Source organism: Schistocerca piceifrons, chromosome 1, assembly GCF_021461385.2.
Source record: "Schistocerca piceifrons isolate TAMUIC-IGC-003096 chromosome 1, iqSchPice1.1, whole genome shotgun sequence".
Classification (NCBI taxonomy): domain Eukaryota; kingdom Metazoa; phylum Arthropoda; class Insecta; order Orthoptera; family Acrididae; genus Schistocerca; species Schistocerca piceifrons.
Genome location: NC_060138.1, coordinates 965,403,219 through 965,429,079, shown reverse-complemented (window position 1 = coordinate 965,429,079; position 25,861 = coordinate 965,403,219). Strand labels below are relative to the sequence as shown.

At 39.1% G+C, this 25,861-nt stretch overlaps 1 protein-coding gene across 3 annotated transcripts in view; it reads right to left on the bottom strand.

Moving 5' to 3' along the window:
• LOC124742400 (cytosolic purine 5'-nucleotidase) overlaps positions 1-25,861 on the bottom strand; it is a 458,666-nt gene that overhangs the window by 35,915 nt on the left and 396,890 nt on the right. For all 3 annotated transcript variants that reach the window (XM_047248892.1, XM_047248829.1, XM_047248933.1), the window contains exons 7-8: positions 13,937-14,119; positions 8,857-9,031 (exon numbers count right to left, since the gene is read on the bottom strand). In XM_047248892.1, coding sequence (XP_047104848.1) covers positions 8,857-9,031; positions 13,937-14,119 — 358 coding nt within the window. The remainder of the gene's footprint in view (positions 1-8,856; positions 9,032-13,936; positions 14,120-25,861) is intronic.

Sequence of the window (25,861 nt, the reverse complement as noted above, 5' to 3'; positions counted from 1 at the left end):
CTGGTTCTTTTAGTTTATCCAGGTCCCATCTCCTTAAATTCCCACCTTTTTGCAGTTTCTTCAGTTTTAATCTACAGGTCATAACCAATAGATTGTGGTCAGAGTCCACATCTGCCCCTGGAAATGTCTTACAATTTAAAACCTGGTTCCTAAATCTCTGTCTTACCATTATATAATCTATCTGATACCTTTTAGTATCTCCAGGGTTCTTCCATGTATACAACCTTCTTTCATGATTCTTAAACCAAGTGTTAGTTATGATTATGTTGTGCTCTGTGCAAAATTCTACCAGGCGGCTTCCTCTTTCATTTCTGTCCCCCAATCCATATTCACCTACTATGTTTCCTTCTCTCCCTTTTCCTACACTCGAATTCCAGTCACCCATGACTATTAAATTTTCGTCTCCCTTCACAATCTGAATAATTTCTTTTATTTCATCATACATTTCTTCAATTTCTTCGTCATCTGCAGAGCTAGTTGGCATATAAACTTGTACTACTGTAGTGGGTGTGGGCTTCGTATCTATCTTGGCCACAATAATGCGTTCACTACGCTGTTTGTAGTAGCTTACCCGCATTCCTATTTTCCTATTCATTATTAAACCTACTCCTGCATTACCCCTATTTGATTTTGTGTTTATAACCCTGTAGTCACCTGACCAGAAGTCTTGTTCCTCCTGCCACCGAACTTCACTAATTCCCACTATATCTAACTTCAACCTATCCATTTCCCTTTTTAAATTTTCTAACCTACCTGCCCGATTAAGGGATCTGACATTCCACGCTCCGATCCGTAGAACGCCAGTTTTCTTTCTCCTGATAACGACATCCTCTTGAGTAGTCCCCGCCCGGAGATCTGAATGGGGGACTATTTTACCTCCGGAATATTTTACCCAAGAGGACGCCATCATCATGTAATCATACAGTAAAGCTGCATGCCCTCGGGAAAAATTACGGCTGTAGTTTCCCCTTGCTTTCAGCCGTTCGCAGTACCAGCACAGCAAGGCCGTTTTGGTTATTGTTACAAGGCCAGATCAGTCAATCATCCAGACTGTTGCCCTTGCAACTACTGAAAAGGCTGCTGCCCCTCTTCAGGAACCACACGATTGTCTGGCCTCTCAACAGATACCCCTCCTTTGTGGTTGCACCTACGGTACGGCTATCTGTATCGCTGAGGCACGCAAGCCTCCCCACCAACGGCAAGGTCCATGGTTCATAGGGGGGGAATATGATCATACGTGCTTGAATTCAGACTGCTGGGAACTAAGTTCCAGCATGTCACACCTTAATGTTGTGGATTGGGATATAACATTCCTCAATGCTCGACAATGATTACTTGTTGACACTGCAATTGTAATCAATATTCTTGACAGCCATTTGGAGAATGACTTCACTCAGTAATTATATTAAGTCTGTGGACACAATGCTCATCAAAATTCCAATTTCAATTGTTGCCAATCAGGTAAAGGGGTTAAGTTTATTTTTACTCTTCCTTGCAGGTTGCAACGAGATGGGACTCCACTAACTATATTCATCAATGTTTCAAGAAACTGGGGGATGCTGCAAAAACAACTATAGCACTGAAATGCAAAGACTTTCCAGTTGTATCAGAGAAGTAGTCTAAACCGCACAAAGAAGTGAGTGATGTGTTGAAACCACATTAAGGATTAACTGTCAAGGTGGTGAACAGTATGTGACAGATAGTCATAATATGATTCTCACTTATGGTCTCATATATGTTAGAAAGAAATTATAAATTAAAATTTATCTCAGGTGATGTAGAATGTGGTCAGTCTGCTACACAAATAACTGATTACATGAATGAAAGACACTTATATAACAAACAGTTGCAGTGCCCAGTTGTTGGACCTCAGGTTTAAGTTACTGGCATTTAGTGCTGACACTGCTGTCCATTCAATCAAACCCCATTGGAGGAATTAATGTTAAAAGTGTGGAGCCAGAATACCCGGATCAGAATATGAAAATGATTTACAGTTAGTAGTTTACAAAAGGGCTACCATAACAACCACCAACAGGAGAAAAAACTCAGTTGCACCTTCTCTTTTATTTACAAATGGGTATTACTCCGTGGACAACAACTGGGCCCATTAACAAACTGTTGTGACTCATCTTAGACATGTACTTTGTTTCTTCGTGCTAATTTTTTTTTTAATAATGCACAACAGAATGTATGCAGCTGATAGAAAAAGTGATAAGACTATCACAACCCAGCAAGGTAAACTCAGTACCCTAAGTTAGCAAAAAATGTTCTGAGATGTTCAGTACTGGATTCGACAGCTGGTGTCATATTGAGCACACGGGTAATAGTGAACTGCCTACGTCACCCCTTGTTGAGTCTTTCACTTACTTTGTTATTCTGATTCAGGTATAAACATAACAGAACCAAGTCACCACCAACATCCTGTGCAAAAATCTCGTCAAGTGCCACTAATCAGTCAGCCCATGACATCCAAGCGGAAACAGCAAAAAATGTGCAGCCACACTCCAAATCAGTACCACTGGAAACTGTGACAAGATCTTCAACACGAAAATGCAGACCTCCAGCCTACAGCCAGGATTTTTTATGCGCAAGAACACCAGTAGCTCCCTGCTAGCAGCAAACCGAAGGAAAACAGATGCAAAACTGAAACTACAGGAAAACCCGGTGAGTGGTGTCAAAAATCATTCCATTGGAAAACAGTCACTATTATCCTTTAAAATATTACACTATAATGTGCAGTCAATGTTTAATAAGTTACTAGAAATAGATCTCTTCCAAAAAAACAAAGTCACACTTAGATATTCTCTGTATTACTGAACACTGGTTAACAGAAGACAAAATTTAAAAAAAAAACACCACTTGGCAAATTTACTCTAGCTGGTTATTCTTGTCGGAACAAAAGTAAGGGAGGTCGTACAGCAATCAATGTCAAAAAAAATTTAAGCTACAAAAGCCTCACGGAGTACAATAATATGCAAATAGAAACAGACTTTGAATTCTTCTTAATTATCTTAACAGACTATAACCTATTGATACTGAATGTATATAGAGCCCCTGATGGGAACATCCAAACCTTCAATCACTCCCTTGAAGCACTACTCACAAAAATTACTCACTAAACAAAAATCTATTAATAAGTGGAGATTTTAATATTGACTTCCTCACACCTGGAAAAAACAAAGATGAATTGTTGAATATTACAAATTCATTCAACCTATCCCTAACTGTAAACACACCAACCAGGATCACAAAAAATTCAAAAACAGCTCTAGATCAGATTTTCATAAACGCAGACAAACTACACCACTCAATCAAAGTCATCAGCACAGGTTACAGTGACCATGAAGCCCAAATACTTATGGTGAATTTAAATTACATAAGACAATGTCCCACAAAAACTAAAATGCAAAGGCAATTTAATGATGATAATATAAGGCTTTTTAACTATATGTTAAGGGCTGAAAACTGGGCAGAGTTCTATAAAGAAAATGATGTAAACTACATATTTAATTCCTTCCATGAAACATTTCTCCACCACTTCAATACTGCATTTCCACTGAAACCGAGGAAAATAGGAAACAAATACACAAACTCATGAATAACAAATGGGATAAGGACCGCCATCCAAAAAAAAAAACGTGACTTAAAAATTCACATGAAACACGATGAAGTCGAAAGTCGATGATCAGTTTAGGTCATATTGTAAGACCTATTTTGAAATCTACAGAAAAGTAATCCAACAAGCAAAAAAATTATACAATGATATATTTATAAAGGAATCTAACAATAAAATGTAGGCTTGTGGACGATTGTAAAAAATGAAACAAACATTAAGCAGCATGTTATAAACAAAACATTAAAACTAAACCTAAATGATGAAGTCACATCAGACCCCGACAAAATAGTAAATGGTTTTAATGACTATATTAGCAAAATAGCAGGAAACCTGATAAAGAAAAACTGCCACAGACCAAATACTCAACACCAAACACTAATGAAAACCATACCAGTACAGGCATCAATGTTTCTTCACAAAGTCTCCAATACTGAAGTACTTACAGCTATAAAAGGACTAAAGAATAAGTACTCCAGTGGCAGTGACAACATTCCCGATTTAATTGTAAAGAAATGTGGAGAATCCATTGTAGAACCCCTAACCCACATAATAAACACATCCTTTACAAATGGAGCTTTGCCTGACCTACTAAAAACTTCTAAAATTACCCCACTTCACAAAAATGGCCCTAAAAATGATGTAGCCAATTACAGGCCCATAGCACGACTCAGCTCATTCTCAAAAATATTTGAAAAATTATTTTACACCAGACGTGGACTCTGACCACAATCTATTGACTGAAGAAACTGCAAAAAGGTGGGAATTTAAGGAGATGGGACCTGGATACACTGACTAAACCAGAGGTTGTACAGAGTTTCAGGGAGAGCATAAGGGAACAATTGACAGGAATGGGGGAAAGAAATACAGTAGAAGAAGAATGGGTAGCTTTGAGGGATAAAGTAGTGAAGGCAGCAGAGGATCAGATAGGTAAAAAGACGAGGGCTAGTAGAAATCCTTGTGTAACAGAAGAATGATTGAATTTAATTAATGAAAGGAGAAAATATAAAAATGCAGTAAATGAAGCAGGCAAAAAGGAATACAAACATCTCAAAAATGAGATCGACAGGAAGTGCAAAATGGCTAAGCAGGGATGGCTAGAGGACAAATGTAAGGATGTAGAGGCTTATCTCACTAGGGGTAAGATAGATACTGCCTACAGGAAAATTGAAGAGAGCTCTGGAGAAAAGAGAACCACTTGTATGAATATCAAGAGCTCAGATGCAAACCCAGTTCTAAGCAAAGAAGGGAAAGCAGAAAGGTGGATGGAGTATATAGAGGGTTTATACAAGGGTGATGTATTTGAGGATAATATTATGTAAATGGAAGAGGATGTAGATGAAGATGAAATGGGAGATAGGATACTGCGTGAAGAGTTTGACAGAGTACTGAAAGAGTTGAGTCAAAACAAGGCCCCAGGAGTAGATAACATTCCATTAGAACTACTGACAGCCTCGGGAGAGCCAGTCCTGACAAAACTCTACCATCTGGTGAGCAAGATGTATGAGACAGGCGAAATACCCTCAGACTTCAAGAAGAATATAATAATTCCAATCCCAAGGAAAGCAGATGTTGACAGATGTGAAAATTACCGAACTATCAGTATAATAAGTCACAGCTGCAAAATACTAACGCGAATTCTTTACAGACGAATGGAAAAACTAGTAGAAGCCAACCTCGGGGAAGGTCAGTTTGGATTCAGCAGAAATATTGGAACACGTGTGGCAATACTGACCCTACGACTTATCCTGGAAGCTAGATTAAGGAAAGGCAAACCTATGTTTCTAGCATTTGTAGACTTAGAGAAAGCTTTTGACAATGTCGACTGGAATACTCTCTTTCAGATTCTGAATGTGGCAGGGGTAAAATACAGGGAACGAAAGGCTATTTACAATTTGCACAGAAACCAAATGGCAGTTATAAGAGTTGAGGGGCATGAAAGGGAAGCAGTGGTTGGGAAGGGAGTGAGACAGGGTTGTAGCCTCTCCCCGATGTTATTCAATCTGTATATTGAGCAAGCAGTGAAGGAAACAAAAGAAAAATTCGGAGTAGGTATTAAAATCCATGGAGAAGAAATAAAAACCTTGAGGTTCGCCGATGACATTGTAATTCTGTCAGAGACAGCAAAGGACTTGGAAGAGCAGTTGAACGGAATGGATAGCGTCTTGAAAGGAGGATATAAGATGAACATCAACAAAAGCAAAACGAGGATAATGGAATGTAGTCGAATTAAGTCAGGAGATACTGAGGTTATTAGATTAGGAAATGAGACACTTAAAAGTAGTAAAGGAGTTTTGCTATTTGGGGAGCAAAATAACTGATGATGGTCGAAGTAGAGAGGATATAAAATGTAGACTGGCAATGGCAAGGAAAGTGTTCCTGAAGAAGAGAAGTTTGTTAACATCGAGTATAGATTTAAGTGTCAGGAAGTCGTTTCTGAAAGTATTTGTAAGGAGTATAGCCATGTATGGAAGTGAAACATGGACGATAAATAGTTTGGAAAGGAAGAGAATACAAGCTTTCGAAATGTGGTGCTACAGAAGAATGCTGAAGAGTAGATGGGTAGATCACGTAACTAATGAGGAGGTACTGAATAGGATTGGGGAGAGGAGAAATTTGTGGCACAACTTGACTAGAAGAAGGGATTGATTGGTAGGACATGTTCTGAGGCATCAAGGGATCACAAATTTAGCACTGGAGGGCAGCGTGGAGGGCAAAAATTGTAGAGGGAGACCAAGAGATGAATACACCAAGCAGATTCGGAAGGATGTAGGTTGCAGTAGGTACTGGGAGATGAAGAAGCTTGCACAGGATAGAGTAGCATGGAGAGCTGCATCAAACCAGTCTCAGGACTGAAGACCACAACAACAACAACAACAACAACAATGACATTTTACACCAGATTGGAAGACTTAACAAAACACCAGCATGGTTTTAGAAAACAAAAGACGACTACCACTGCTATTTATGAGTATCTCAACAAAACCTTATCCTCCAAAGCCTTTGATGTAATTGACCATACCATACTCCTTAAGAAGCTAGCTACTAAAGGTACAAGAGGAATTGCAAACAAATGGTTAGAATCTTACCTGTCAAACAGATCACAAAAAGTTGAAATTAAATTTGAAAAAAAGAATACAACCACCCATCAATGTACTGTCCACTCCTCTGACACAATGCCCTTTAGATGTGGTGTGCCACAAGGCTCAATCCTGGGACCCACACTGTTTCTGCTATACACTGATGACATAAACACGAAGCTTGCTACAGGACCATACCACACTATTTGCCAGTGACACGAGTGTACTAATAATAGAAACTGATACAGAGGACCACAACCAAAAAATTAAACCGCTTATGTCGTCACTCAGCAAATGGTTCAACAAGAACAAACTGATTATGAATATACAGAAAACAACGTACATCAACTTCAGACTCTCATCCCAAAAACAAGAAATGCCCAATGTGATTCTAAATAATCAAGAGCTTTTGTGTGTGGACTATGTCAAGTTTCTTGGCATATGGCTTGAAGAAAATCTTAAGTGGGAGACACATACAAATTATATCTCAAAAAAGCTATCAACTGTGTGTTTAATTTTAAGGATACTCAAAAAATCAGTCACAAAATTTGTTCTCAAACACGTATATTATGCTTACTTCCACTCAACATTACAGTATGGAATCATATTTTGGGGGAACTCACCTGCAGGTAGACATATTTTCAAAATGCAAAAAAGGGCAATACGCATAATATTTAACCTAAGACATAACGAACCATGCAGACCACATTTCAAAACAAATGGCATTATGACACTGCCCTCTGCTTACATTTATATCATCTCATTTGTCAAGTCATACCTGTTAAACAATGACTGCACATTAAAATTCATGGAGGTATCCATAACTATGCAACAAGGCAGCAATCTGACCTACATATGATTCAATCCAGAACTACCTGCTACCAAAAAAGTGTTTTAAATGTTGGGATACAAATGTATAATAATTTACCAAATGGAATCATAACAACAAAGAACCCAAGAGCCTTCACACATAAGTTAAAAAAAATATCTCTTGGACCAATGCTTTTATGCAGTTGATCATTTTTTTGAAAGGGGTTAAAATTGTAAACAATTTTATAATAAATGTTCAATTAGGTCTGAAAATTATATACTGTGCATGTCTATGAAATATACTGGGTTATTTTACTATTACATTTGTATTGGCTGTTTGTATTTTACTATACATCATTTGTATTTACTGTTTTGTTAAAGATAGATAACTTCCTCATTACAAAATAATGTAAAATCAATTTATTAAAAATTACTTGCAAATATGTTCTATTGACCTTCCAATTTCATATGTACAACCGAACAATTCTATGATTTGTATTGACTGTTTTCTTTAAGATAGATAATTTCTTCACTACAAAATAATGTAAAAATCAATTTGTAAAAATTACTTGTAAATATGCTCTCTTGACCTGTCTAATATCATATGTACAACTGTACAATACTATGATTGCCTGGATCAATAAAATACAATACAATACAATACAATACAATAATTACATTTCATTTTTGTTACATTACTTAAATAAATTTAAAAATACTTTAATAGCATTACTAGTATAACTGCATTCTCAGAGTGCAGTAAACAAATCTGCAAAGTCTTTGCATATCACCATCAATATTTTAGTTTTATTATGAAGTGTTTTGGTATTACATTTCAGTGACAAAAATGTCTTCCACCTTTGTAGAAATGAATCCTATTTGGAGAAAGACTATCTTCACAAGGCCAAACAATCCACTTCTGTGGTGTAAACAGAACCAGCATTGTTATCCAATATTGTCAAGAGCCTTGTGCTCTAGATTACACATATTGTCAACATCGATGCCTTTCTAGAGGATTTTTATTTAATTTTTTTCAAAAAGCAGGATATGTAAAGGACTGTCATACTCAATCACAAAAATAAAGAAAAGATTCTGTTTTTAAATATGACGTCATGTTCAAGGATGCATGACTACCTAGTTTTGGATATTCAATGCATCTTAAATAAATCAAAATTCAAAATGATTTCCTTAAGCACTAGACTAGGAGTGAAACATCATACATTTTATTTATTCTGCATATATTTTAAATCCATCAGTAAAACGGCTACCTACATAAGCATGTCCTGCGAAAAAGAAGTAGAATACCCCAAAAGTATTTACTGAAAGTATTTTCATGTGGTGGTGATACTATACCTCCAGAATAAACTTGTCCCTGCTGCAGAGGCCCCACATGGGAGCCTATCTTCAGGGCTCCAGTGACAGTGTCCACCTGTCGAAGAATTGTGCCTTCTCCAAAAAATAAAGGTTTTCGGGCATCTACCACTATGGTGTCAAAATAGGTCTTCCAGTCTCTGTGGGGTTCGTCTGGCTAAATAAGGAAAACAAACATCTTAATGAATACAAGCATGATGGTACGTTATAGCTCACTAATGCTAACTGATCAAATGTAATATATGTAATACGCTGCAATGCACAGAATATAGACACCTTTTAGACAAAAATGCATCTACAGATTCTTTTTCTTTGAACACGAGACAGAATCAGAATAACAAGACTCTGTGACGAAGCAAGCTGAGATAGTTTTTACTTCCTCTCTTATTTCACAATCTGCCTCCATAAATTCATTTTTTATTTTTGACTAATTATCATTAACATACATGAGCATAGTTTGAACTTCCATAAAAGAGAATGGTTGGCCCTCAGTTTTAAAGAATATAAAACCAGATCTAATTTTGTGCGTCTTTTATGTATGTAATTGATTTTCTAATTTATTTTTACTATTCCTAGTTAGTATCTTTTGCTATAGGGTGAAATCAGTAATTGTTTTGTAACTCAAATTCTATTGTTGACTTATAAACAAACATAAATTCTGCACTAATTATAAACATTTTGAAGATGAAACACTGGTGTTCTTTAAGTATTTATTTGGCTATATTCGAAAACATGTTAGCAAAGCTAACAGTTTATTAATTCTAAATTAATTAGCAGTTCTGTCAAAAGTATTGTTTGTATAACTACATACGTTAATCTCATCATTTAAACTAACAATTCGGCTTGCAGTAGAAGAAACTGTTAAAAACAAAGATTTTTCCATGTTTTCAGTTAGTTGAATGAGGTGTGCTTTAAATGTAATTTCTGTCAATTAAACATTGAACAATGTGTAGTTTCTGTGCCTATTATTGTGATGATATATATGGGCCCGATTTTTGGTCCCGAGACAGTAAGTCCATGTCCAATATTCAGACGAGGAACCAGTACTGGTTAGATCAACAACAATGCATCCACTTAACTGTGAAATAAGTGTAATAGGCCGTGTGCTATAACAATGACAGTGTCTGTTCAATACCTACCGTATTACGCGGCAAGAACTGTGTGGTTAGGTTTTTACTGCTCGCAGATGTTCAACACTAAACTATTGTAGCAGTATGTTGATGTTTGCTTGCAACCTATTAAGGAGACTTGTTGAATGTTAAACAATAGTGCACTGGCCACATAACTGTGTATTATTGGGGGGTGTTGTGAACAGTGAAAGTAAAGAACTTAAACACGAATGTGCACCTGTCAGTTACATAATTTAAAGTAGTCAGTATTAAACTTCCACTCTCCATTATTCAGCCAGTATCACAACACAGTACGTCGACACCAAGGACAATCAATGAAGAAAGAAAGAAAGAGGCTAACGTCACAACTCTACCCACCAATTTTTAAAACATATAATTTTTTGCAGTGCCGCCCAGACACACCAATGACAAAATTGATTTTCATACTCCAGCTTCATGAACCAGTTTATTTATAGTAGGATATAAGAGAAAAGGGAAAAATGTACATACAGCAAAGATACACTATCAATTCACTATCCTTTGCAAATAAGTTCTCTTATATTAACAATTAATTTCATTTAATCCCTCGGTACACTCAGTTTCAGACTTTTACTGGAATATTGCACCATCTGAGACCAGCCTTACCTTTGAAAGAGGATCTGTCCACAAATTTGTTCCTGTGTAGTACATTTATTTTATGAGAATGGTCTGATCTCTGGTTTCATATCATTTCTCCAGATTCAATTTCTTTTTAATACTATTACTGGTACCACAACATACAACAGCCCTATTCATGTTATCTAAACTCTGAATTTTTTTCTGGCTTCCTCAGTTCTGCTCCTGCTCCTTTGTCATGTAGACTGATAGATTAAGCCAAAAAGGCACCATACAATTTATGTAAAAGTGCAGTATATGGCCTTGATTTATGATCTTATTTTATGTTCCTGTATCCACATGTCACATGTAGAGCACGTAAATTCATGGATGTTTTGCAATGTCTCGTCAATACTAATAGGTCTATCATTTTTCCTTTTTGCTATTTAATTCAATTTTCTGACATCCAATACAACATTGACATCTTCATTCTTTTTGTCTGCTACTGTGAAAGAATTGCTGTATCAACATGTTTCTTCAACAATTCCCTGGACCTTGCACAGAAACAAATTTCCTGTGCTTTGTCACTCCATTCACTTATTGTCTAGCCACAGAGGAGTGCTTCCTCTCATCACTCAGTACGACCCCCAGGATTGGAGCAATTGCATTCTCCATCATGGTTTTGACTACCTTTCATCGTGCTCTGAAATGAGAATGTTCTCCCCACTACCCTCCCCACCCATCCCACTGTGGTATTCTGCCACTCACCAAATGCAAACAATATCCTTGTCCATCCCTAATCCACCCCTCCTACCAGCTCCTTGCCTCATGGCTCATATCTCTGCAATATATACAGATGCAAGACCTGTCCCATAAATTCTCCCACCACCATCTATTCCACTCCTGTCACAGGCACCTCCAGCCCCATCAAAGGCAGGGCTGTCTGTGAAAGCAGCCATGTGATTTAAAAAATATGCCACAGCCACTGTCTATGTGGGCGTAGCATCTAACAAGCTATCTGTCTACATGAATGGCCATGGCCCAACTGTGGCCAAGAGACAGCTAGACCATGCAGTCACTGAACATGCTGCCCAACATAATAAGCTTCAGTTATATGCTTCACTTTCATGACTGTTCACAGCCTGCATCATCTGGATTCTTCTCACCAACATCAGCTTTTCTGAACTGCACAGGTGGGAACTCTCCCTACAACACAGCCTTTGTTCCTGTAACCCCTCTGGCCTCAACCTCCGCTAGTCCCTATCTTCCATCTACTTATCATCCCCTTCCCTGCTCTCATTCCAGTACTACACATGCCTGCTATCCCACCAGTGCACCTACCAGTCTTTTCCCCATCTCTACTTCTCTTTTAACACCCCCCTCCCTCCCCCAAACACACCCTACTGGACTGGACCTAGAAGCCCTATCCTATCCTCACCACTTCCCTGTACACAGCAACTACCCCCCGCCCCTAACCTGTCATTCCTCCCCCTCCAAACCCCATGCCTCCCCATGTCAGACAGTTACTGTCCGGCCCCAGCACCCACAGATAGTGGCCGTGAGTATGAGAGTTGTGCTTGTGCTTGTGCTTGTGCGTGTGTGTGTGTGTGTGTGTGTGTGTGTTTTCTATTTCGTGAGAAGGACTTTGCTTGAAAGCTTAATATTTTAGCAATATTTTTCACTGTATCTGACTGCAACTATGTGGTGAGTAGCAATCCATCCTTTTTCATTTTATTGTTATTCTATCACAGATTTTCCATTATTTAATTCCCCTTGCTGACATTTTCGTGATTTCCTTCCTTACTGTCTTTTGTCCTCTGTGACCCGTCCCTCCCCAAAAAATAAATGATATGATTTTATAAAAGAAGGTTCACGTGGTTACATTTAAAAGTTACTTTCAAAATCTTTTACTAATGCCACTCAATCCATAAATATTGCACAATTTTGTACCAATTTTTTCCTTAGTCCTACTTTTGGCTATCGGGTATTCCTGCTATGTTTTTATCCTCTCCTTTACTTTCAGTTTTGTTTGTTGGGTATTTTGGGTCTTGTTCTTATTTTCCACTGGCAAATATCTGAAGCTTATATCCACTTCATTTTGTTCTTTTATTTCTATCCTTTAACTGATGATGCAGCTTTTCTTTTTAAAGTAGCAGAACTTTCTTTATAATTTACTTTGCTAAATTTAGCTGGCATTAGCATGAATAGTGCTAAGTGATATAGTGATAATTTATTGTTGATACAGTTTACAGATTAACTTTCTACAATTTGCTTGCCTTTTGTTAATACATAAATTATAAATTGGCTCAATAAGGAGAATGAATAAAAAAGCGAGGGGGGGGGGGGGGAAATGTTGATGTAGAGAGCTAAAAAGAAGTACAAATTGTTCAAAAGTCTTAGTCATGAACCACAAAGACTCCAGAAAAAGATAATTTTAACTCCAAAAATCAGATCCTTTGTCTCTATCAACTCAAAATAAATAAATTAAATAATCTTGGCTAATACAGTCACACAGTCGAAACCTTACGGGAGGCAAAATTCCAGTGCTGCTGACACATTTTAAAACTGAGAAAACTGTTCCATGCTTTTGGTGCTGTTAGTTGCAACCTCAGGGAGGAAAGATGACTAGATTTGGAAGGTTACAAAGTAGGGGCAAATCACTCACATGACACAATTAAAGAGACCCATCTGTCTTGTGGGCAAAGGGGGGACAAAGATTGAAAACAGTATGCGTACTGAATTGAAAAGACTAAAACTAGTTCAGAAAGGAGTTCATTACTACAGTATTAACCTGCTTAACGCACGCCAACTGCATATCAAATGCCTTCATGAACAACTGGCAAAATTCGAACTCTGAAAGAGTCGCTGATAGAGAGATCTTCTTATACAGTTGATGAAGTTTTGAAAGAAAATGAATACTACTACTATACTTACAACTGTTTTACAAATACTTAATTTTGAGCACTAGCATAGACATTCAAAAATTTAGTGACTGGTATTTACATATTTAGTTATTTATTGTAATACTTAGCTTAACTTTGCTTCCTGTACATATTACTGGTCTTCCTAAGTATAACATAACTTTCTGTTAACTCAGTATATGTTCTTAACTTGATATTTATTTACATTGTATCTTTTATTGTATTTATGTAAGTTATGCAATTCACATGCTACCTGGACCTCCAGAACATGAAGTAGATAAATAAATACAAATAAAATGCAAAAAAGCTATATGCAATCACAAATTCTTGTGAGAATATTCACCACTTTAAATTCACGGCAAGATATCAAATTCTGTGTATAGAATGCAATGGTGTATTTCAAACTCTGAGACTACAAGTCACTTTCTCACTACTTACTCTTGCTCCATGAGGGAAATCAAACAGATGTTTCATTATCTTGTCTGTAAAACAGTAGTCACTGTTAGTGAGAAGGAACACTTTTGCTCCACTCTCTCGTATCCTTGTGAGGAACATGGGCAGCCTTTCATCTTTTTTCACGTATTCATCTAAGTTTTTAATAGTCTCAGATTTTAAATCTCCCTGAAAAACAAAGAAAAATCACATGTAATACCTTATAATTTTTTGAAATATGTAAAAAATAGTTTATGAAACTATATTAATTATAGGCATTCAAAAAGTTTACCCATTTATACATTTCCATTTCATGAATGAAAACAATACACAGTATGCAAGAGTGTTTCATAATACACCACTTATACACTCCTGGAAATTGAAATAAGAACACCGTGAATTCATTGTCCCAGGAAGGGGAAACTTTATTGACACATTCCTGGGGTCAGATACATCACATGATCACACTGACAGAACCACAGGCACATAGACACAGGCAACAGAGCATGCACAATGTCGGCACTAGTACAGTGTATATCCACCTTTCGCAGCAATGCAGGCTGCTATTCTCCCATGGAGACGATCGTAGAGATGCTGGATGTAGTCCTGTGGAACGGCTTGCCATGCCATTTCCACCTGGCGCCTCAGTTGGACCAGTGTTCGTGCTGGACGTGCAGACCGCGTGAGACGACGCTTCATCCAGTCCCAAGCATGCTCAATGGGGGACAGATCCGGAGATCTTGCTGGCCAGGGTAGTTGACTTACACCTTCTAGAGCACGTTGGGTGGCACAGGATACATGCGGACGTGCATTGTCCTGTTGGAACAGCAAGTTCCCTTGCCGGTCTAGGAATGGTAGAACGATGGGTTCGATGACGGTTTGGATGTACCGTGCACTATTCAGTGTCCCCTCGACGATCACCAGTGGTGTACGGCCAGTGTAGGAGATCGCTCCCCACACAATGATGCCGGATGTTGGCCCTGTGTGCCTCGGTCGTATGCAGTCCTGATTGTGGCGCTCACCTGCACGGCGCCAAACACGCATACGACCATCATTGGCACCAAGACAGAAGCGACTCTCATCGCTGAAGACGATACGTCTCCATTCGTCCCTCCATTCACGCCTGTCGCGACACCACTGGAGGCGGGCTGCACGATGTTGGGGCGTGAGCGGAAGACGGCCTAACGGTGTGCGGGACCGTAGCCCAGCTTCATGGAGACGGTTGCGAATGGTCCTCGCCGATACCCCAGGAGCAACAGTGTCCCTAATTTGCTGGGAAGTGGCGTTGCGGTCCCCTATGGCACTGCGTAGGATCCTACGGTCTTGGCGTGCATCCGTGCGTCGCTGCGGTCCGGTCCCAGGTCGACGGGCACGTGCACCTTCCGCCGACCACTGGCGACAACATCGATGTACTGTGGAGACCTCACGCCCCACGTGTTGAGCAATTCGGCGGTACGGCCACCCGGCCTCCCGCATGCCCACTATACGCCCTCGCTCAAAGTCCGTCAACTGCACATACGGTTCACGTCCACGCTGTCGCGGCATGCTACCAGTGTTAAAGACTGCGATGGAGCTCCGTATGCCACGGCAAACTGGCTGACACTGACGGCGGCGGTGCACAAATGCTGCGCAGCTAGCGCCATTCGACGGCCAACACCGCGGTTCCTGGTGTGTCCGCTGTGCCGTGCGTGTGATCATTGCTTGTACAGCCCTCTCGCAGTGTCCGGAGCAAGTATGGTGGGTATGACACACCGGTGTCAATGTGTTCTTTTTTCCATTTCCAGGAGTGTAGAATAATAATAATAATAACAACAACAAGCCCAAAACCACTAGTGTCTGTTCTGGAATCCAGTGGGTAGCGGCCAGCATCTGTTCACCTAGTTGGTGCAGCTGCTCGATGCTCTTCTTGATCTCAACAATCAAATTGTAGACATGTGACCTTCATAGAAGATCACCACAAAACAAGTTTCGACTTGAATAAGCATGATGGAACAAAAGGAAAGAAATCCACTACTCCAGGTATCAGTCTCTAGACTGAATCTTCCTGGTCATCGGATTCTGGGGGACCAGGTACGTCATGCGCAGAAGAATCGGAGCTTCTCAAAATCTCTAAGACCAAAACAGAAAAACTTCATAGGAGCTCTCAACACAAACACACTCTCCAAAATAGGTAAACTCAAACAACTCACAAATACTATGGAAAAATTCCACATAAAAATCCTTGCGATTCAAGAAACACGATTTACTGACGAAAATCATTTTGATTCAGGAAACTTCAGAATCTACAAAGGAAAACCTGCAGTCCAGCTGAGCAAGGGACCCAAACAATTTGGCACAGCTTTTGTTGTGCACAAATCAATTATAGACTCCATAATAAACTTCCATTCAACATCACAAAGAATCTCGACAATCTCAGTAAAATCTGGAAACAAGACATACACACTGATAAATGCATATGCCCCCACAAATGATTACAATAGAGAAAATCCAAAGGCAATAGATAACTTCTGGGAACTACTGGAGGAAACCTCAAATAAAATCCCTACTCATCACATGAAAATTATGTTAGGAGGTTTCAATGGACAACTTGGTACAGAGAAAAAATTCAGGAAAATAACAGGAATTCATACAACTCACAAGAGAACAAATAAAAATGGCGAGAGACTGATAAAACTTCTGCGAAAATTTTGATCTTAAAATCATGTCTACCCAATTCCTTAAACCCGTAAACAAACTTACAACATGGAAATCACCAAATTCAACTTATGGTGAATTTCAGATAGACCATGTTGCCATATCTAATAAGAATACCAAAGAAATACTCAACGTATGAACAAGAAAGGGATTTTTTGAGTCAGACCACCACCTGCTGCAAATAAAGATTAGATTTCAACCTAACAGAAAGAAACCACCAATGAACAAAACAGTTAGAATTGATCCAGAATACCTTAAACTTAACAAGAGGGAAATTCTACAGGAAATTGGGCAATCAAACACAACGAACTGGAATGAACTTGCAGAAGTACTGAAAAACACTATGAAATGTGGCAAACCCCCAAGAAAGAGAAAAAACAGATGGTGGAACAGTGCATGTGATGAAGCAATAGAAGGAAGAATACAAGCTTGGAAAACTTTCAGTAGCAACAAAACTACAGAAAAATGGCAGGAATTTTTGAGAATACAGAAGAGTTCATCCAAGGCAATACAAAGAGAAAAATGTAGATATGATAAAAGCCGGCTTAAAGAAATTGAACAAGAATTTATCAAGAACAACACCAGAAATTTTTACAAAATTTTCAAAGAAAACCTAACAGGGTATCAACCACCTAATCTGTGCTTTCGCCGGTCTGATGGATCACTGGAAACCAACCCTAAAAATAACTGTCAAATTTTAGCTAAATATTTTCACTCACTTCTCAACTGCGAGCCTCCGACAGAACAACTAGATTTCGAAAAACCCACATCCAATCCCAATTCAAATCCACCATCACTTAAAGAGGTAAAGGAAATAATCAATTCTTTGAAGAACAACAAGTCTCCAGGAAAAGACGGAATCATAGCAGAAGTATGGAAATTAAATGACAATAATCTCACACAAGCAACCCACAGAATTATATCAAATATTTGGGAAACTGAACAAATGCCTGCAGAGTGGAAATGTGCATTAATTCGCCCCCTCCACAAAAAGGTGCAAAAACCGATCCAAATAATTACAGGGGAATTTCACTGCTCCCTGTAATAAACAAAATTATTTCAAGGGCCCTGTTGAACAGACTAGAGGAACAAGCAGACCAGTTAATAGAGGACTATCTGGCAGGGTTTCGCAAAGGGAACTTAAAAACAATTTTGCAAATGAGAAGATGTAGAAATACTGTGGTAACTTTTGTCAATTTTAAAAAGGCTTACAATTCAATAGATGGACAAACATTATTTCACACCTTAGAGGTGCTCAGGGTTGACAGGAAAACAAGGTCAATTATTCAACAGGCATTAGCAGATACAACCTCCAAAGTTAAATTCATGGGAAAAACATCAGAAGCATTTTATATCCACACTGGTGTTCGCCAGGGAGATGGAATGTCCCCCTTTCTGTTTAACATGGTTCTGGAAAAAAATTGTGAGGACATGGGAAAAGGAAATAAAAGGAATTCAGTTTGGGATTAAAAAAGAGCAGAGAATTAGGGTGAAGTGTCTGGCTTTCGCAGACGATCTTGCCATTCTAACGAACAATAGAGAGCAAGCCAAACTTGCATTGGAAAAACTACACAAAATCTCACAGAAAACTGGGCTACAAATCTATGAGAAAACATAGTATATGGAAAACAAACCTGTAGATAATCTCCCCATTACTACTCAATATGGGAAAGTAGCACAAGGTGCCCACTTCAGATATCTGGGAGAGATAATCCAACTATCAGGACTGAACTCAATAGCCAATCAAGATAGAATCTCTAGATTACAAAAAGAATATAAGCTGTCAATGCAAAACTAAGACATTACAACATAGTAGTCCTACCAGAAGCACTTTATGCTGCAGAAACTACGGTGATTCATGGTTATACTAAGATCAGAGAGATTGAAAAGCAGGAAAGAAAAATTCTGAGGAAAATATACGGACGAGTGTTTCGGGAATGAATTTGGATAAAGAGACCAACTAGAGAGATTTACAAAGACATAGAAACAATAACAGAAACATTAGAAAGAGAAGGATGAAATTTTATGGACATATCAGCAGGATGAATAAAAGCAGGCTCACAAGACAAATCTTTGAGATAGTAAACAAGAGCAAAAACAAGACAAGTGGATCACTGAAGCAGAAGAAGACATTAAAGAACTGAGGATCACACAAGACAACATAAACAATAGACAACAGTTTAGAAACATCATATAGAAACACACACTTAAGCAAGAACATATGGACAACAGAACCAGAAAAAGATGGTCGGAAGAACGCAAGAGGGAACACAGTGAACATATGAAGAGAATTTGGGAAGAACGAAGAATGAAGAAGATATCATGACTACTCAAGTTCAATCACTCTCTCAAAATGGAATAATCGAAAATAATAATAATAATAATAATAATAACAATAATAATGGTGATAATAATTTCAGTCACCCTGTACATGCTATACTGACGCACAGTATTTCTAGTATCCAAACCTTGTCCAGCTGTGTCAAACTGGGAAATAGTTTTGTCTCCAAATCATATTCAGAACTATATGCAAGCATAAGATAATATAGAGCTTATGTGCAAAATACAGGGTGTCCAGTTGAAAGAAACCAAAATAAAAACTTTAATAACTTGCAAACTGATGAAGTGACATGAAGATGTGAACATACAAAACAGTAGAATATTAAGTAATGAAAATCCACACGTCTCATGTGAAATGGAGAGGGACATCAAAAGTCAACCTGCGCACTGGCTCAATGTATAACATGGTGATCATAGTGACAACTCTTCCTCTTAGAATGGACAGTGACTGGAATTTTGTACCTGGATATGCTCAAATGGTATGGTCTCCCATAACTACCACATAAAATTATCTTCCAGCAGGATGGAGCTCCACCACATTTCAGCCCCATCATCAGGGAATTTCTGAACAGAGAAATGCCTGGGAGGTGAACTGACAGAGGTGGTCCAAATGCTTAGCCTTCTACGTCTCCAGACGTTACCCCATTAGATTTTTTCTTATGGGATTATGTGAAAAACATTGTACACCAGGTTAAGATCAACAATCTCTTACACCTGAAAGACCACAATATGGGATGCTATGGCTTCAGTAATACCAAAAATGCTCCAGGCTTCATGGATGAGATAGAATGTTGTTTGAATATTTGTCGTGCCACCAGAGCATCTCATATTGAAATCTACCGAGGTTGTGGCATTTAGCGGAACAACTTTTGTAGTCTATTTGCAACATCGTAGGCCATACATTTATATAAAAAAAGTTTGCAAGTTACACATTGTTTATTTTGGACACCTTCCGTATCAACACTCAATACTTGTGAAGCTTACAACATTTACTTCTTACATGATACTGAATCAAGAGTCTCATTTAGCAATTACAGAACATGAATTAAAAAGATAAAACCTTCTTCATAAATAAATCATGATAAATAACATCACCAAATTCCAAGATGATATTTACTTCACAAGTCTCAATTTCTGAGTTCTATAATTATTTCACCACTATCACAAAATACTGAACTTATAAATATATAATTACATGCATTAAAGAAACTGTTTCAATTACCATACCATTTAGTTCTATTCATACAGAGAGCGACTAGCAAAATGTGCATGAAGTGCTATACTTATTTCTAAGTACAGTTAGTTCTAGCACCAGTTCTGTCTATTAAGATTTCATTTTATGCTGATTTCTATTCCTGTGCTTGAAAACTTAAAAGTTGAGAACTTTCTAGTTTCAAAAGAATCTGTCAGGTGTGTGTGTGTGTGTGTGTGTGTGTGTGTGTGTGTGTGTGTGTGTGTGTGTGTGAGAGAGAGAGAGAGAGAGAGAGAGAGAGAGAGAGAGAGAGAGAGAGACATTGACATGGTGTAAGTATAAATACAATGAAACTTCGTGGGAGATTAAAACTGTTGGTAAGAACACTGTCCACAAATGGCAAGGTTCTGAGTCCAAGTCCAGCACAGAGTTTTAATTTGCCAGGAAGATTCAAAACAGTTCACACCCCACTGCAGAGTAGAAGGTTCAATCTAAAGTTACAACCTCTCAGCTACTATTACAGGCTGCCTTCATTACAATATCTGCTTGTGGTGTGACATTGCAGATGTATGTATTCTACTGTACCCCTCACCTTCCAGTTGTCACATGAGAGAGGTATCTTTCCATCTCATCTGTTGACTGAATTACAATGTGACAGTGAGGTATAGTGCTTTATTATTGCGACTGTTAGATGTTAACTTTTACTGATTATCATTGATTAATCTGGTGGAAGTTGCAGCAGAGAGAGATGTATTTTCCTGGGATGCCTGCAACAAGTCTGTGACTTCTGTTACTTCTAATGTCACATCAGAAAAACATGGGAAGGGGAACCATAGTCAGCCCACTATACAGCAACTACTTGCAAGCTGGCCTGTCAAAGACAGCAAATAAAATTTAAAAGCAAACCCTCTCAGTAATAGTGCAATTGTCCTCCCTCCCACTTAATCCTGTTATCTAATAAACATGTAGGATAAGATATTGAACCTGTCACATGAAAATGGAGGGACAGGGACTCAACAATATATATGTTTCACATCCCTTAGAATACCATGTACATAGTGATGGATGTTTCACTCTCAGGCCAGGCCACTGTGTCAAGTGTGAGGCACGAGGATTCACTGTGGCTGCCAGTGGCCCCATGGCAGCGTAAAGGCTCTCCCTTATTACAGGATTTACAGAAAACACTGTGTGAAAGAATGAATGAATGAATAAATAAAGATATGGTTATAATAGAGGGAAACATTCCACGTAGGAAAAATATATCTAAAAACAAAGATTATGTGACTTACCAAATGAAAGTGCTGGCAGGTCGACAGACACACAAACAAACACAAACATACACACAAAATTCAAGCTTTCGCAACAAACTGTTGCCTCATCAGGAAAGAGGGAAGGAGAGGGAAAGACGAAAGGATGTGGGTTTTAAGGGAGAGGGTAAGGAGTCATTCCAATCCCGGGAGCGGAAAGACTTACCTTAGGGGGAAAAAAGGACGGGTATACACTCGCGCACACACACACACACACATATCCATCCTCACATATACAGACACAAGCAGACATATTTAAAGACAAAGAGTTTGAGCAGAGATGTCAGTTGAGGCAGAAGTGCAGAGGCAAAGATGTTGTTGAATGACAGGTGAGGTATGAGTGGCGGCAACTTGAAATTAGCGGAGATTGAGGCCTGGTGGATAACGGGAAGAGAGGATATATTGAAGAGCAAGTTCCCATCTCCGGAGTTCGGATAGGTTGGTGTTAGTGGATGAACTAAGAGGTTACGAAGGTTAGGTGGACGGCGGAAAGACACTCTTGGTGGAGTGGGGAGGATTTCATGAAGAATGGATCTCATTTCAGGGCAGGATTTGAGGAAGTCGTATCCCTGCTGGAGAGCCACATTCAGAATCTGATCCAGTCCCGGAAAGTATCCTGTCACAAGTGGGGCACTTTTGTGGTTCTTCTGTGGGAGGTTCTGGGTTTGAGAGGATGAGGAAGTGGCTCTGGTTATTTGCTTCTGTACCAGGTTGGGAGGGTAGTTGCGGGATGCGAAAGCTGTTGTCAGGTTGTTGGTGTAATGCTTCAGGGATTCTGGACTGGAGCAGATTCGTTTGCCACGAAGACCTAGGCTGTAGGGAAGGGACCGTTCGATGTGGAATGGGTGGCAGCTGTCGTAATGGAGGTACTCCCCACTCCACCAAGAGTGTCTTTCCGCCGTCCACCTAACCTTCGTAACCTCTTAGTTCATCCCTATGAAATCCCCAAACCACCTTCCCTGCCCTCTGGCTCCTATCCTTGTAACCGCCCCCAGTGTAAAACCTGTCCCATGCACCCTCCCACCACAACCTACTCCAGTCCTGTAACCCGGAAGGTGTACCCGATCAAAGGCAGAGCCACGTGTGAAAGCACCCACGTGATCTACCAACTGACCTGCCTACACTGTGACGCATTCTATCTGGGAATGACCAGCAACAAACTGTCCATTCGCATGGATGGACACAGGCAGACAGTGTTTGTTGGTAATGAGGATCACCCTGTGGCTAAACATGCCTTGGTGCACGGCCAGCACATCTTGGCACAGTGTTACACCATCCGGGTTATCTGGATACTTCCCACTAACACCAACCTATCCGAACTCCCGAGATGGGAACTTGCTCTTCAATATATCCCCTCTTCCCGTTATCCACCAGGCCTCAATCTCCGCTAATTTCAAGTTGCCGCCACTCATACCTCACCTGTCATTCAACATCTTTGCCTCTGCACTTCTGCCTCGACTGACATCTCTGCCCAAACTCTTTGTCTTTAAATATGTCTGCTTGTGTCTGTATATGTGTGGATGGATATGTGTGTGTGTGCGCGCGCGAGTGTATACCCGTCCTTTTTTCCCCCTAAGGTAAGTCTTTCCGCTCCCGGGATTGGAATGACTCCTTACCCTCTCCCTTAAAACCCACATCCTTTCGTCTTTCCCTCTCCTTCCCTCTTTCCTGATGAGGCAACAGTTTGTTGCGAAAGCTTGAATTTTGTGTGTATGTTTGTGTTTGTTTGTGTGTCTGTCGACCTGCCAGCACTTTCATTTGGTAAGTCACATCATCTTTGTTTTTTGAATAAATAAAGACACGTACAGCAACATATCACAGAATCACCCTGATGAATGTTGCCTTTAACAATACTCTAAATGAAAAGTTGGGCAATGAGCAAACAAAACAGACAAAAATTTTAAATCTGAAATGATTTTTCCATACACCTTCCCGATGTACCATGGATTCACCTTAAAAATTAAACAGAAGTGAGAGAAAAACTCTTTTATACACATTATCTTCAAGTATGCAAGTACACTGTTCTGTAAAACTTAGGGAAGATAGATAAAATAACATAATATATTAACTATTTAGTGGAAATGAATGGAAGTGCAACTGAGGTAGGGATGGGCAAAAAATATGGATATATATTGATGTGATTTAAATTACAGATTAATTGATACTGAATATTGGAAGCGATATTTTAATTTTCTGACCTTTCTTAATTCACAGGCACTATAGTTATCATCAGCAGATTTCTTGCCCATTCCAACTACTACCAATCTTTCCAATCTGACAATAAATGTCTTACAATGCGCTTAATTTATTTTCATATTCAGTCCTACAATTGAGCACCAGATTTGAACATGAATGTATCTATACTGCGTATTCATGAAAGCTTTTTACTTTCGTCATTTCTACCATTGCAAAACACACACATTTTGTGACAGCACTGAATGAGAATGGTGGAAATTATCACTTCCTCCTCCCAACTATGAGGCAGAATGTGTGCTTCTTTGAACCCCTGATTGCCTGGATCAAGAAAAGATACACACACTGTAAAAGTAACGTACACTCAACACAAAAATAACACACTCTACAGCACTGGTGTTTAATGGAAAACAGACTCCGTTTTCTGAAATGTTTATGGTAAGTACAATATTTCATGTTCAGAACATGTATAAAAAAGTGTTTCACTCCCAAGAATTCAAGACTTCTCTCTCATCATCCATTTCACTTCTGCTGCCTCGTCATTGTCAGGAATGTCTGGCTAAACAATATTCCCAAGAATGGTGGAACTCAGTGTGGCATATGATGTGTAACATGCCATCTATTGACAATATGGTGAAGCCATTCAAACAGTACCTAGAATACTCATCAAAGAATGAGGCACCCTGATGCCCTCCTACCAGCTACGTCTTAGATGCTTCGGTACTCTGCTACTATTTGCTGGTTTTCGTGGTGTGACATACTTTATGTAATTGAATTGAACACAGTGTCAGTGCATTGTGCGACCAGCCCACACTTTGTTACATGTGTGTCTGTGATTGTGCTCAAAAATTAACATCAATGTCTGGTTTGTCTTCAAGTTGATTTTGAGTCTCCAGAACAACTATGTCTGCAGGGAAACATATTAAACAGAGAGCTCTGTTAATGTCAATAGGTGATGATTATTAGTTTCATTAATTAGTTTCTATATTTTTAATAAGTGATTTTATAGTACATTGTGTGTGTCTTTATTAGTTAATACAGTATTTGTCAATTTTTTAATGTTTGTTAATCTTTTCTGTGCCTTCAATTTTTTTTTTATTTCTGTTAATACTGAAAATATTGGCCGAAATATCAATATTTTTGTCTTGATAATATAAATTTCTTTTATAAATATTGATATAACATATATTGATAGTTTTAAAAATTTGCCAATCCTAGGGTGAGGTCTCCCAGTCATGTTCATCAGCAACATAAGGCAGTTGAAGGAATAGGAAAAGAGAGTGTGTGTCACTCAGGAAGCAGTTATACTGTAATGTGGTGCTGTTCTTCATTACAACATGGTCCGGAGACAACACTTGGACGACTTCACAAGGGAAACTGATTGACTGATTAACTGAGAGAGCTTATGGGACTAAACAGCTAGGTCATCAGTCCCATGATTCCAAAGTTACCCAAGGAAGAGAAGGGCTCTGCTAAAAGTGGGCGGCCCCAGTCAGAGGAGTCAAACTATAAAAGTTAAAACACGTTCAGGAGAAGGTATAAAAGGATAGCCCAAATCTGAAAACTTGGAAAACAAAGGGATAAAAGAGCAGCCTTCGTGAGAGGGACTGGTCATGGGTCCCAGACTGATAAAACATGAAGAGAGGCCCCAACCACAACCACCCAGCCCCTGCTCCAGGAGTAAAGCAAAACCTTATATCTGAAAATACAAATCACTTTCACAAAGGCAACTGAGGACCAGTTCAACCATCCATGAATCGTCTGCCAATATTAAATTTAAGGAATCTGGAAGACTATACCTAGTACAAAGAGCCAAAGGAAAGGCACATTCCACCAACATAGGGGATACAGTCAGTCTGGCTGTTCATTACACAAGAGGAAACAATGAATGAGCCTGGTATGACCAATGTGTAGAGATCTTATGATAGTTCACTCCTTCCGAGAGGAGCTGAAGAAAGATCGCCAAACTGCAGTAGACTCCTTAATTCTGCGGAGTTTATTACTGAGAGCAGTAGCACACCAGATGTCATTTCACGTTTGGGGCAAAGAGATATCTGACGTAGATCCACATATCTGCAGCTGGAATCATGAAAGGGAAAGGGGGGAGGGGGAGGGGTAAGTGTCTGCTTCTCTAGCCAAACGATCAGCCAGTTCGTTCCCTGGGATGCACATGACTTGGGACCTAGAGGAAGACAACTGCATGGC